This window comes from Ovis canadensis, chromosome 4, assembly GCF_042477335.2.
Source record: "Ovis canadensis isolate MfBH-ARS-UI-01 breed Bighorn chromosome 4, ARS-UI_OviCan_v2, whole genome shotgun sequence".
In the NCBI taxonomy this organism is placed as follows: Eukaryota; Metazoa; Chordata; class Mammalia; order Artiodactyla; family Bovidae; genus Ovis; species Ovis canadensis.
Window position 1 is genome coordinate 34,973,207 of NC_091248.1, and position 15,933 is coordinate 34,989,139.

Here is a 15,933-nt window from a genome sequence, read left to right on the forward strand (position 1 = left end):
GGCTCTTCTGTCCATGGGATTTTCCAGGCAAGAGTACTGGAGTGGCATGCCATTGCCTTCTCTGACCTAATAACTAGGTGCACTCATATTAAGATAAGCCGTTGTCATCCTAGTGTTCATAACTATTTTATTTCTGTCACTGTAGGATGGTTAAAAAGCACAGTTGGGTCAGATGGAATGCTCAAGAATAAGCTGTGGATGGTTGTTGATCTTTGGAAGCTCAAACATTATTAGAGGTGCTTTGTAGTGACCAAATTGACCTAGTTATTCACTGTTTCAAGAACCTTTGTTCAAGACTTTGACAGGTTAACACTAGTAAAATGATCATTAGATAGAACTGGGGAGTCTTGGTTAAGATTTCCTGCTACTAACTCAAAGTAGGGGTGTTGAGAATGAGAAAAGATGCTCTGGAAATGATATACACACGCGTCTACTGAACTTTGCAGGAAAACTGAAGTGTGGGCTATGGCAGTGCCCATTCTCAAGTTTATTATAAATTTAGCTGGTTAGGGAATAATTTTTAAATATAAATGGGGTGAAGAAGTTTTGTGCCAATGCAGTGATTTTTGTGTACAGTATGTAAGTAGTTTCTTTTAAGAATTGTTATTCTTAAATTTATAAGTTAACTCACAATCTCTCTACCTTATGTATGCCATTAATGTTGTAGTGGTTGCATGTAAATAAGTAATAAAATATATGGAAAAGTAGCAAAGGATTTTTATGATTATCATCTGTCTTTTATTTCAGATGGGAAAAAAATCATGTTAGCTCATAAATTCACTTTTTGGCAGTTTTTAGTTTTTCCTTTTCTGAAAACTTTACATCACATTATGCCAAATCTCTAAACATTTTTTTTTCCTTTCTTGTAATCAGATTCTCCATCTTCATTCAACAATTCCCATTCTGTTACCAGATGTGATACATCTAAAGAGAATTGCTCTGCTTCTCTTCTTTAGATTGAAAAAAGATTTGCTTATTTATCTTTAACATTCTTAAAGCAATTTCACATAAAATACTCAGTGATGATGGGCATGGTAATATTTAGATGATGCAAAATGATTTGTTTTTCCTGGTTATTTTGGAATTGTCATGATTCAGAAGAAAGCAATTCAGTATTTGTTTAAGAAAAAATACCTTTTGTGCCTTTCATATACCAAGAATAAATCCCAGCTTCATAACGAAGTAAAATGTTAACTCTCTTAAAATGAAAGTGTTATGATAATACGGGGAGACAAGGGGGGACTCAGTACCTGACATCTCCCTCCTCTTCCTGCCGAACTTAGGTCTGCTGCTGATGGCTCCCCTTGTACTGGCTCCACCGGGAACTATAGGGAAGGAGCCTAGGTGGGACACTGTAAAGATCAAATGCACTGTACAGAGTCAGGCACAGAATGCCTAATCACCAACACTTATGGATTAAACAGCAGATGGCACCCCACCCCGGTACTCTTGCCTGGAAAATCCCATGGATGGAGGAACCTGGTAGGCTGCAGTCCATGGGGTCGCGAAGAGTCGGACACAACTGAGCAACTTCACTTTCACTTTTCACTTTCATGCATTGGAGAAGGAAATGGCAACCCATTCCATTGTTCTTGCTTGGAGAATCCCAGGGATGGGTAGCCTGTTGGGCTGCCATCCATGGGGTCTGACAGAGTTGGACACAACTGAAGTGACTTAGCAGCAGCAGCAGCAGCAGCAGCAGCAGCAAAAGATAATTAGTGATTCAGAGATAGATCTGCAAAATTATCCAGCAGCACAGAGAAGCAAGGATTTGGAAAATAGGAAAGATTATTTAATTGACATTTAGACTGGAATGGACAGGTGCTTTATATTCCTAATGGATGTCCTAGAAGAAAGAATACAAGTAATGGCAGTGGTGACGGGCAATATTAAGGAGAGGATAATAAAAGTGATCATTATTCAGTAACAATAAAACACAGACATAGTATCAATTATGTACAAAGTACTGTTCATAGCACTTGACTTTCATTAATTAAGTTAATGCTTATAACAACCTTCTGAGTAGGTATTGGATGAATCCATAGATACAATAAATATAATACTTACTGAGCAGTATAAATTAAAAATAAAATGACATTTAGACACCTTGTAGTCAAACTACAGAACAAATAAAGAAGAATAGGATAACCAGAATAAAACAGAGTAACAACAATTAGGTTGATAAGATAAATTTTAGAAACAGTGAAGTAATAGTGTCAGTGCATAGAAAGAAAATAACCATAAAACTAGGATTAAGTATCCAGCACAACTATTTTCAAGTAAGAGGGAATCATAATAGTACTTTAACATGAAAATAGAATATTTACCATCAATAGAAATTTACTAAAGGAACTTCAAAATGAATGTACTTTGGGAGAAAAAAATGATTCCAAAATGAAGGTCAAGAGGCAAGAAAGAATGGAAGGCAAATTACTAAACACTTAATCAAATGTTGTCTTTATACCTAATAGTAATAATTTCTAAATTAGAGTATAAAGGAAGATAAACAATAGCATGTAACTTGGAAAGAGACTGACAGGAATTAAATGTTGAAAAAGTTATATTTTTGGAAATGAGAGTGAAGAGTGACTTATATTTTGTTTTTCAACTGCAAATTTCAAAGGCAATAATCATAAAGATCAAAATATATATTATGCCCAGGCCAGTTAAAGGGAAAAGAGGAAGCAAAATCCAAACAAATATAGCATCTCAATCCAAAAGTATGAAGAGAGAAAATATAGCAGAAGTGGAATACCTAGGAAAAACCAAAATGATAAGAAATAAGTCAAAATATTTGTAATTCATGATGCACAATTTCTCCAATTAAAAGGCAGAATGACTAGTAGTTAAAAAAAAAAAAAATCAGCCTTGCATTGAATTCCAGAGGCACACATAAAACTTAAGGCTAAAGAAGCATTGAAAGTACAGTAGAAAATGATTAGCCAGATAAATATTTTTTTTCAGGAAAAATTAAATAAAGATGAATAGCTTTCAAAATAATTTTTAGCTAACCTTTAATCATCTTTAAGCAAAAAGCATTAAGGATAAATAAGTCACAACATATAGTGATTTACCAATAGTTCTGTGTCAACTATTGTTGTCTGTGTAAAAGTATCAACTTGTTTAAACTACATTTAAATCCAACAGGTAGGCATTATTTATATTTCCTTTTTTTTTTAGATGAGGAAGTAAAGGGATGGAGGTTAAATAATTTGCTTCAGATCACAGCTTGTAAGAAATAAGATAAGGGTTCAAATGCAGAAGCCAGTTTGTCCCCAGAGTCCATTCACTTAACCAATATGTTATGCTACTAAGGAAAGAGTATGTGAGAAGCTTATAGGCATCTGATTTAATGGCCTCAAGTATATAAAGGGAAATTTGATAAAATTACAAGGAGAACTAAGCCAATACAAAAAAGAAAAAAAAATATTTCAGTACCTTTCTAAATTAAAGAAGATTAGGCAGATAATAAATTCACAGGATGAAGAATTGGAAAAAAACAGTTTAAAGTTTGGATTTAACAGAAGTTAATAAACTTTTTGCTCTGTATCAAAACTTTATAAAGGTAAGGATAAAACATTTGTTATCTAACAAGTTATTCCAAAAAATGGTGACTCAGAAAAACATGATTTTCTTATATCACATTACCTGTGGGTCAGGAATTCAGGTGTGGTTTAAGTGTTTTGGCTCATGGTGTCTTTTGAGGTTTCAGTCAGGATGATGGTGTCATCTTAAGGCTTGATCTGGGGATGATCCACTCAAAAATCACTCTTGTGGTTTTTATCTAGATTCAGTTCCTCCTGGGTTGTTGGACTGAGGCCTCAGCTCTTACTGGGTTGGCTGGAGGCCTCCCTCAGTTCATTGCTATATAGGCCTTCTTATGGGCAAACTGGTAGCATGGTACCTGGCTTTTCTCAGAGATGAAGAGAGGGGGAATGAGGAGAGTGGAGGGAGAGAGAGAGAGAAAGGAAAGGGGATGTAGAAGTAGGGAGAGAAGTTAGGTATCTTATACCTAATTTTAGAAGTGACAGTCATTCCTCCTGTCATATTCTGTTGGTTAGAAATGAATCACCCTCAAAAGAAGGGGATCACATAAGGGTATTAATATTAAAAAGTGGTGGTCATTGGGGATCGTCTCAGGGGTTGTCTAATATGGTGCTAGTGGTAAAGAACCCAGATGCCAATGCAGGAGACATAAGAGATGCAAGTTCAGTCCCTGAGTTGGGAAGATCCCCTGGAGGAGGGCATGGCAACCCACTCCAGAATTCTTGCCTGGAGAATCCTATTGACAGAGGAGCCTGACAGGCTGTAGTCCATGAAGTCTCAAAGAGTTGGACACGACTGGAGCGACTTAGCATGCATGTACAACACAGGTTATGAACACAAAATACAGGACAATAATTTGGAGTGAGGAGAAGCAAGATTAGAAAAGGAGAACAGAAATAGGTGCAACTGTGTTGTCATTGGCATATTTCTGAATTAATTGAGTTGTAGGTGTCCGTTTTGGTATTGTTTATAACTTCAGAGATACAGTGCCATTTTCTTTTGTATGTATCAAATATCGCACATTTTTTCAAAAAGAAAGATAGTCATCATTTTCTGAAACAAAACAAAAAGCTGTACCTAGTCAAGATTGACACTTGATAGGTTTAGACTCTACTAAAATTAGCCATTGCATTTTATCTGATTTATGACTCTTAGAGGAAAGTTTACTTCATTCTTCTGTACTTCAGATTTTATATATGGTGCATTTTAATTCTGTCTTTAAAGTAAAGTGTTCATTCATTCATTTTAAGATATAGTTAATTCCATCTTTTAAAGGCTCCAAAATTTTCACATAAAAGGCACTGTAACAAACTTATAAGTAGAAGATATACTTTGTGGATTTTTGGTCCCATGAATTTAAGCACATGTAAGCTTTTTACTAGAATTATTCAGGTAATAAACTCAAGTCTTTGCTGTAAATGTGATCTGTAAATGTTAGAACTATTGCAAACAAAAGAACTTGGTTCCGTTGTTTTTATATGGAGGGTTTTTTTTTTTTTGCCCACCCACTTGCCTGGTATTATCACAAGACAGTTTGATAACAAGAATCAAGCTAATAACATTAGCTTATGACTGATTAGCTGTCCAGTTTGGCCTCAGCTGAAAATTCTGAGCAATTAATTTTAATCTTATGATAATACTCATAGGACTGTAAACCATTCTCCTTAATTTAAATACAACAGTTTACAACTTAAATCCATATGCAATAATGAGTTAGGAAATTTTTTTACTCTGAAAAAAGTACCACAACTGAAATTTTCTAAAATAACATATTAAATTTTTAATTAATTTTAATTGCCCCTTTTCAATTAAGATAAACTATGCAGTAGTCCTTTGATTTTCAGTTCATATTATTCTGAATGTCTCTTACTTGGTATTTCAAGGGAGCAGCATTGTTTGAAGCTAACTGAAGATTCTGCAAAAGTATACATTACAAAATTAAGATCACAATAAAAATTTTAAGCAGATGGTACAAATATATATAAGAAGTAATAAGTAACATCTGTATAAATCAATCCTCATCTCCTAATCATACTTTCTTAAGGTAACCAATTAAAAAAATTATGTCTTCATAGAAATGTTGTTATTAAAAACATATGTGCATGCAAACACATTTTAAAATGAGTATAGTAGGATTGTCTAAAAGCTTGCCTTTTCATATTTTCATTTAATGTAGCCATCTTTCAAAGATGTGAGATTAAGTTCTGCGTGACTTACTGTTTCATATGGTCAATAGAAATTTCATAGCTGAATATATAATAACTATTTTTCTATTGATGTCACTTAAAATATTATTATTAAAAGAGTAGTATATCAGAGGTTATTATTTAAAATTTTTATGTACTATCTTAATTGGCTGTATCTCTCAAGATTTCCACTGACAGGTCCCATTTTGTAGCATTGCTCTTAAAAGTGGATGTGATAATTCTTTAAGTTTGGATCACAATGAAATATTACAAATCTTGATTTTAATTTTCGTTTAACTCAATTATAATTACATGTTAGCTAAAGTAGTCATAACAGTATGTCAATTTCAAGTCAAATGAACAGCTTAAAAATAACAAAGTTCGTCTTAAATATTTTATCTATTTTAGCATTAAAAATTATAATATGGTACTGTTAGAATGTTTAGTCTTCTCTGACACTTTTGTGAATTATGATAAAGAATTTGCTTTTTGAAAAATAATGAGTAGCATCTTAATTAATTGCAATGTGGCTTTTACAAAGAGCTTGAGGCCTAATTAGTTAAAATCTCACATATGTATTTTCAGTACGAGAATTCTGTCAGAAGTCACAAACTGCTTATCCATCATGGTTTCAACCATGCTTGTCAGTTTAGTTTTCCCTGAGGGGTGAGGAATGAAACAACTCCCTTTCTAGTCAGTTGTCTCACTAGGTTAGTTAGTGCTTAGTAATATAGACTGGCAGAGCCTGTTATCAACCTGTCTGTATGGGTTAATGAAGGAATTTTCTGTTTCAGTGGAAACTCAATAGATACTGGTTTGGAAGACTTATCATGATGTTCAAAACAATTAGAAACAGGACATTTCTCTTAATCATTTGGTTTAACAGTGACTGGAAGGTAAGGTCATCTAAGCAGAGCTGACAGGTAGTACAGTCTGGGATCCTTGTTTTCTCATTTCAGGAGAAAAATACCTCAGTGCATCTCTTGGCAGCCCCCTCCTTTTCAATGTAAATCTAAGATTGGAAACATTCTAGCATATATTATGCTTCAGGACCTTGTCATTACCCATAAACTGCCTTCTGTCTGCTTTAACTCATTGCCCTTCTTGATTCCAACCATATGGCTCTAGAAAAATCCCACTCTTGCTCTGCAGAGCCAAGCACACAGCCGTATGCCAACCCTCAAAATGAGCAGTTCAAGTTTTATTTCTGGTAAGGTCAATTTCCATTTCCTACAGCTGTTTCTTCTTTTCTGGGGAGAAAAAGAAAACTAAAATATTTTTCAGAATATTTTTCTATCAGTCATGTGAGACATGATAGAAATGCTATGAGAAGGTGCCCCAGTTTTGGGTTTTTTTTTTTCCAAGTTCTGCTACTGCTTTGTGGTTTTTTCTTGGTTTGAACCATTCTACTCTTCTTTGCAGCCCACTGTGTAGAAAATGAAGGGGTCAGACTATCCATAGCATTTCTGATGCTTTATTTATTTCACTTGTAATGTGCAGGCAGGGTGCTTTGATGATGACATTACACTGAAAATGGCTTGAATCTTTAATATGGGGAGATAGATTTCAGGTCAGCTCCAAAGGAAGAATTGACTATTGTCACAAAAAAGAATTTGAACAAAAGTCCTGTTTATTTCTGGAGTCCTCAGAAATTGCAAGTCATCAGTGAGAGTGCATCAGCAGAGGACACTGATATGGCAACAAAGGGGTTGCTTCATAGATGAAGCACCTTGAAGCTGCCGTCTCCTTAAACTAACAGGGGGCTATCATCAAGATCGCCCCTAGAAAAAAATGCCAGGTCTTTTTTTTTTTTTATTTTAATTGGAGGCTAATTACTTTACAATATTGTAGTGGTTTTTGTCATACACTGACAGGTCTTGATGGCTAAAAACACAACTTGGAGGCATGGAAACACAAACCCTAAGAATTTTCTTTGATTCATAATCAGAGCCCTCAACCAAGAGAGAACATCCCAGCTCAGGCAGAACTGAACCAAAACAGTAAAGAAAATGCAGATGAAGATCCTGAGATCTTAGAATGAGAATCTAAACTAGGTCCTAACAGTATCTCTTGGTCACATTAGCAAGGGCCACAGTTACTTGGTGAGCAAGATTTAAGTTTAATATCAGAATCTACTATATATATGTATAGTATATGATCTATTTATCTTTCTGCCTATCTGAGGGAGCTGGGAAATACAGTGGAATTACTTTCAGTATACTGTTTGTGTCCAGTAAGTCTTAATACTTTTCTCAAGTTTCTAGTCTCTCAAGTCAAAGACTTTCCAGGTATTGTCATATATAAGACATATAGCTAGGGGGAACCTGCCTACTTCAGATAAAATTATAGTGCCAAGAAGCAGTATATTCAGGAAACCATCATCCTTTACAAAGCCTTTTTTTTCCTCTCAGGGTGTACCACATATGGGACTTATGATTATTTGTCAATAATAGGAGAAAAAATTATAACTTTGAAATACCTGAAAGTACTGGCCATTTTCATTGCTAGACTTTTCCAAGTTCAGTGTACGTATGAAAAACAAAGGTTTTCTGCTTACCCTAATAATTCTCACAGCAGTTTAAATCTCATATCAGTTCAGTTCAGTTCAGTCGCTCAGTCGTGTCTGACTTTTTGCGACCCCATGAATTGCAGCATGCCAGGCCTCCCTGTCTATCACCAACTCCCGGAGTTCACTCAAACTCATGTTCATCGAATTGGTGATGCCATCCAGCCATCTCATTCTCTGTCGTCCCCTTTTTCTCCTGCCCCCAATGCCTCCCAGCATCAGAGTCTTTTCCAATGAGTATAGATGGTCACTAAATCTTCAAATGCAATTCATCCCTTACTAGCGCAATGGGAGTTGTTAACGGCAGTCAGCCAAGTGGCTGAAATTATTGATTAATCACCAGGTGTAACAGATGTCTAGGTCACAAGAAAGACCGATGCTGTGTTAGTGAAGAAATTTATTTTTGAAAGATGTTATGTCTGCATTAAATGTTTAAAATGCTGTCTTACCCAGTGGTCGGTTTGCATTGCGTGTGTGCTATCTGGGAAATGAGGATCTAGCACCATCTGCAGGTGAAACTCTGCTAATTCCATCTGGCAGTTACAACATTTTTAAGATTGACAGCTGAGGTTAAGTTTGTTTCCACATTGATGGACAAGACTGTCCTCAATTTTAAATAAATGTATGCCAGAGTTGATTGAAAATTTACATCCACTTATTTTATCTTGCTTTTGACTTACATATTGTTTAATCAGTGCTTTTTAAAAGTAAACTCTTTAGTCAGGAACAAGAAATACCAATATACAATAATCATTGGAAAACCAAAAACCCAAATAGAGGAGTCTGTCATCTTTTCCTCAGCCTAGTGCTTCCACTAATTCATTTTTAGCAACAAAAAACATATAATAACACTCATATATTGGGCATTTATTAGATGACATAGTGAAAATTTATTTATAATTATCTCATTTTAAATTTAAATGAGCTAGTCTCTGAAATGAGAATTATTTATCCCTATCTTACAAATGAAGGAATTAAATATAGAAGCTCTTTGTGCAAGTCCACATAACTGGGAAAAGATGGCATGAAGATTTGGGGTTGAATTAAAACCCAGGTCTCCCCAACTCTAGAGGGTCAAAGAAAGGTTAAGAATATTTGATAATTCAGATATTTCATTTAAATGTTAACATAAATAAACACAAAATAGCCAGGCATATTAAACAATGTTTAAGATCAGAATTCTTTTTCAGAAGATGACGTAAACACTGGAAGTTACACATGTTGAAGTACTTTTGCTTAAATTCTCAAACATTCATTATCTTCAAAATATTCTCCAAATAGGTTTTGGATAAAAGATTTTTCAAGCTACTAGATGTGAAAATATAACCAAGAAATAAGAAAAACTTAAATTACTTCTCATAAATCTATCGAATTACTTGCTTTTCAAAATTCACATTATATTTCTAAAACATTACTTCCATTTGCATGAGCCATTAGCTTTCATAAGGAGTGCTTTTATATAAAATCTGTAAGCTGTAAACCATAGCATTTCTTGATTATTAGCCTATACAGGTCCATTAAATCTATTATAAATGCATAGTCTACTGATTAATATTTTAATTGCAGCTTGAGAGTCTTGGTGTGGATCTAGAAAACATTTATGAAGATTTTAAAATCCTGGTTTAGACATTTCAGGATAAATCCTTGAGCTATTATAACTTTATAACTATAAAAAATATACATTGAAGATCAGCTTAGTAAGGTTACTAATAAAATTGCAATGCTGTATACTGATCCAAGAAGGCAGAAGCAGATATAAAAAATATAGCTATTTCATTATTACAGCTTCTATAGGAATTTTAATTCTAGTTATTAACTTTAAAAAATTATTTACTTTCATCTAAAGTACTTTTTTTTCTTTCTAGCACTTATTTTCACAACAGATTACAAATTTAACCACATACAAATTATTAAAGATTTATATTGCATTTGTATTTCTATATTTTTGGTAATAAGACAGTAAAACATGTTATATTCTCTTAAATGATTCTTTATCTTTCAGCAAAGGTGAAATGATAAAATCTCTTTAATTCTGACACTGAATGCTTAGATTCTTACCAAAGTTAGGCAATAATTTTATTCTAACAATGTCTTACTTTGTCTTGTAATTGTAGACATGGCCTAGGAATGCTTAGTCTTTCCATTAAAAAAAAAATGAGTTTTGTAAACTTATATGATTTAATAGACATGTTCAAATTAAAATGTTTTTTGAAAAAGATAATGAAGTTTGAGGTCAAATATAATAGAAAAAAAAGAAGTGTTATAACTCTAGTTAATGTATAATTATTTGCATCTCTGAAATAGAGCTTTCAGTTATTTGTATATTCTTTGCTGACGTTCCCACTTCTTTAACAATCATGTCAATCTAATTTTCTTTTATGAAGTATTGAAATCTCTTTTGATATTTAGAGGCGGATTTGATTTTGTGACCGTGTCTCTCGTTTCTGCATCAAAATAGATCATGGTACTGAAAAGAATGGATGAATAAAAGACCTTTACACAGAAAGCACAGTGACCAAGTGAGTCTTGTAAAACTCCAAATTCCATTATTTCTTCCCTGCTCTCCAGAAATGGTACATGTCAGAGTAGCAGAAAGAGTAGAGATGAAAAATAAACAGACCAAACTAAACATGGTTTTTTATCACTGAAAAGTAATAGCTTTATCTCCAGAATATAGTCCAAAGCAGTAAAATGCAGAGCTTTCAATATGTCCCGTGTGAGCTCACTTTGTTCCCTTGGCATCACTGTCACTTCCTCCTAAGGCTAGGAGCTACATTTTCCAGAATCCCTTCTCTGTGTGGTTCTGGGTTAGAGTTCACCAATGAAAAGAGCCTTCCAGAGAGTTAGAAGCTGGACATGAATAGGAAGCCATTATTTCTTCAAAGGTGTTTGCTATTAGATGCTTGGAATTAAAGTGACATCTTCATTCTCAGTTTCTCTGACCTTCAGCAGCTGCTTTCCTGACCTCTTCCCTAGCCTCCCCCATCCCCACCAAGGCTCTTGCAACAGTCCTGAGAGTTCCTAATTTTGCATTAACACTTTATATCTGGATATGTCAGACGCCTTCTGTGATGCTGACTGGTCCCAGATGATAAAGACACTGTCGCAGTAAAGACAGGGAAAATATTCAGTGTATTAAATATTGTGAGTGTCAGAAACATCATTTCAATATGTTAATAACAAATCGCATGTCAAAGTAAAATTTTGATTATCTGGATTTCTCCTTTCCTTTTCTCCAACAATGCCAACTAAGACCAGTCTGTTTTTATTAGTTTCTTCGACCTTTAAAAGAGCTTTAAGAATGATGTTCAAATAAACTTCAAGTATTAATAGTTAACTTCAACTTCTTCTGAATAAAAATGTCCATTCTTATACTTGATATTACTCAATGGTATTTGGCCTACAGTAGAAAGAGGGAAATTAAGTTTCAAAAAATATTAGAAAACTAGATAATTCTGACTCATTATTTGCTACCTTCTTCCTCCTGACATAAAGCACTAGAGACTAAGAACTGCTCTCACAAAATTGAGGTCTAATCAAGATCATATTTAAATGTCAAAATACCTGTGACTTAATGGAGCTTGCATACAGTTGTATATGATTCCATCTTGGTAAAGGGTTATATTCAAGAAATATCCATGCTCAATAAAACCAAATAAGTATTTTTATATTCTCCAGGAAAAGACTTTTGACATTCATGTATTGCAAAATTTCCTCTCAAGTCTCTTTGTCCATCCTTTTCTTTCTCCACCTCTCTCTATTCCTCTATTCAATGTAACCACCAACAAACTTACATAGTGTTTTCTACATACCAGGCACTGTTCTAGGTACTTCACATATTTTAACATATTTAATCCTATGCTGCTGCTGCTGCTGCTGCTGCTAAGTCGCTTCAGTCGTGTCCGACTCTGTGCGACCCCGTAGACAGCAGCTCACCAGGCTCCCCCGTCCCTGGGATTCTCCAGGCAAGAACACTGGAGTGGATTGCCATTTCCTTCTCCAATGCATGAAAGTGAAAAGTGACAGTGAAGTCGCTCAGTCGTGTCCAACCCTCAGCGACCCCATGGACTGCAGCCCACCAGGCTCCTCCATCCACGGGATTTTCCAGGCAAGAGTACTGGAGTTGGGTGCCGTGGCCTTCTCCGTTAATCCTATGACAACCCCATATGAGCTCCATATTACAGATGAAAACAATTAAGGCTCTGGGTGGGATTTAATACCTTGCCTGAGGTCACAGAGCAAACAAGTGGCAGGGATGTAGGAAATACACTTGGCAGTTAGGCAGCAAGTTATGAAATCTCTCAAAGCTGTTCATCAAATTACCCTCTTTAGCACTTCCCTTCCCCATTTCCTCTTTCTCCGTGTCTTCTTTCTAGCCAGTAATTCTTTGTCTCTTTCATTGAAATTCTAGCAACCCGTAAGAGCTTGGAAGAGCAGGTTACAATAGAGCAGGACATGTGGTCCTTGAGCTAACTCTTTTTGTTTCATTTGCCCCATGACCTCATGTTTTTTCTTTCTAATATGGTTCCAGACGGATCTCAGAAACATAAATGGGAATGATGATCTGCGAGTAGTCATATGAGGAAGGATTCAGATAGTAAAGAAATACATAAAAATAGAACATAGGGAAGTAGTTTAGTATGTCAAAGTGGACTTGAAAGCTTTTGAGGTCATAGGGTTTTCTGTGCCATAAAAAAATTTCAAAGTATATTCAGAATGCCTTCAAATCCAGGAAACTCAGACTTTTATATTAAAATATTTATTTTTCTCAATAATAGCTGGTCAAATACTCAGTAACTTTTGTTTTCTGGTTTTCAAACCATAATACTATTATGATCTTGTTTTTCTCAAAACGGAGATCGTATCCTTCCATGAGGAACACCAGTGCTAAGAGAAAGATAGATACACATATCCACTTTGCCACCAAGCCAGTCTGATTCAGTATCTTCAGGAATAAAATTCCTTATCATTTTTCAAAATATAATGTACTCCAGAGTACTTTGATATTCAAGACCCTTGGATTTTTTGAAGTGTTAAATAGCATATAATTGCTTTTTAAAAGGAAATCTAATAGATAGTAGCTCAGTTGATAAAGAATCTGCCTGCAGTGCAGGAGACCTGGGTTTGATCCCTGGGTGGGGAAGATCCCCTGGAGAAGTAAATGGCAATCCACTCCAGTATTCTTGCTTAGAGAATCCCATGGACAGAGGAGCCTGGCAGGCTACAGTCTATAGGGTCACAAGAGTCGGACACAACTTAGGACCTAAACCAATAGATTAAAAACTTTTTGGAGAGTTCTGCTGCAATTTTTCTTTTTTCTTTTTCTTTTCTTTTTTTTTTTTTTTTTGGTGATTGTGTAGGAATCAGGACTGAAAAAATACCTTGGCTCGTAATATTTAGAAATTTAAGATTGGAGGCCTAAAAAATTCAGTTTCATTTTACAAGTGCATTTTACAATCATAGAAACTTTTTAAATAGATATTTACATAGCACTGGCCTTATAATTTACTTGGGCGAGGTGGGCTTCAGAAACTGCAAGAAAGTCTTATTGCTTTCTTGATTTTCAAAATACAAAGAAATCCTAATTCTAATGATATGAAAAGTTTTAAAAATTGTTTTCCCTGAAATGGTTTTTTGGCAACCTACTCCAGTTATTTTTGCCTGGAAAATCCCATGGACAGAGGAGCCTGGTGGGCTACAGCCCACAGAGTCACAAAGAGTAGGACACAACTGAACATACATCAAGTAAATGAAGAGAGGTGCTTCCCAGGTGGTGCTAGTTGTACAGAACTTGTTTTCCAATGTAGAAGACACAAGAGATGTGAGTTGCATCCCTGAGTAGATGTGAGTTTCATCCCTGAGTTGGGAAGGTCCCCTGGAGGAGGGCACCGCGACCCACTCCAGTATTCTTGCCTGAGAAATCTCGTGGACAGAGGAGCCTAGCAGGCAACATCCATATGTTTGCAAAGAGCCAGACAGTACTGAAGCGACTTAGCATGCATGCACGCAAATGAAGAGAGAACTATCATCAAGGAAAGAAATGAGTATATTCAATGCTTCAGTGGCATATGATCCACCGAACATGTTTAGAAACACGCTTCCCCCCCAACAATGAAGTAGTGATTCCCTGATGTAAAGGTGGTGAAATTTTTTTTAAGGGTAGAGGTGGTCTTTTTAACTAGCATTTGACCAAATATAAATTATTAGTGTCTTAAATCTATATTGTGAAATACTTGCTCTCTTTCAGCTCTGGTGTCATGAAATATTACATAATGTTTGATGGTTGTTATCTACATGCTGAAATTCCATAAGCGCACATGAAAATTCTGAGTAACAAGATAACTCTATAATGACACAAAAATGATATGATTTCTAGTTTTAGAGGAAAACAGTAAAATCTTGTATATTTTCTATTTTAGAAGTAACAGAACAAAAAGCATTAACAAATAGGTATAAATTACTGTATCTGAATATCCCAGTTGATTGCAGGTGTCAATATCTCATACATTCTTTGTTTAAAATGTAAAATACCTTTATATTCTTTTCACTTTTGACTCCAGAATATTCTTTGTTCTCCAGTGAGGCAAGAACATATGTTGGGGAGTACACATCTGCTTCCATAAAGACACTTTTGATTGCAAATTGCTGTAATACACAAGTTTTTACAGTTACTGTCTTTTAACACAAATGCTTCAGACAATTCCAAAAGCCATTGATTCTAAAGAATCAATGAATGACCAACTGCAGTACTATGTTTCTGCAACCAGTATGCAAACACCCACATATGCAGACATCAAAAGACCAAGCACCCCCAAACGCAACACAACAGTTTCACTATTTCACAAAGATATCAATATTATTAAAGCAAACATTTTCATTGGCTGTATTTTAAAGTATTTAAAACATATCTTTTTGTTTTCTTTAGAGAGGAGATTCAAATCAGCATTCATAATTTGCTTTTTAATAAAACTTTTTTAGCGAAAATTTAAAAGGGGCAACTCAGTACTGACCAACATATGGAAAAACAGACAATTTTATGTACTACTAATGGAAGTTTAATGTGAAACAACTCTATTGGAAGCTTCCTAAAGATTTTCATATTATCTGTGCTAGAAATTTCTTCTTTAAAAGTCTCTTCCTATGCAGTTTTAAAATACCTATATCTATTTCAATATCTATTTATATTTTGTTTTTCTTTCCTCTATCATTTACCTACCTACCCACCTATAGAGAAAAATTCTTATAATAGTAGCAGTTTGTAAATAACAGAAATGTTCAACATGAGAGGAAAGGTCAAGTGAATTATAGTATTTATATTATGGAATTTAATATATCATTTAAAATTATGTTTCTAAGGACTCCGAAACACTTTTAAGTGATACTGACTAAATATAGGCATAATGTAAAATTATGTACAATACAGTTATTTTTCACGGGAGAAGTATGTTTAAATAGCTCATATTTGAAGCTTGCATATATAAGAATAATACTCCCTTTAGTATAAATGCAACATTGAAAGGCATGTTTTTATCAGAACTATTGTGTACAGTTGAGCAGGTTGTGTAAAGGACGAGGTTCCACAGCTAACTAAACACTGTTCATATCACAGACATCATAGATTTAATATTTATTACA

The 15,933-nt window shown here is 34.7% G+C and overlaps 1 protein-coding gene across 1 annotated transcript in view; it reads right to left on the minus strand.

Moving 5' to 3' along the window:
- The window catches only part of VWDE (von Willebrand factor D and EGF domains), a 95,588-nt gene that overhangs the window by 21,864 nt on the left and 57,791 nt on the right, over positions 1-15,933 (minus strand). Inside the window, 2 exon segments of the mRNA XM_069587575.1 lie at positions 14,830-14,865; positions 14,867-14,943. Of these exon segments, the coding sequence (XP_069443676.1) occupies positions 14,830-14,865; positions 14,867-14,943 (113 nt within the window).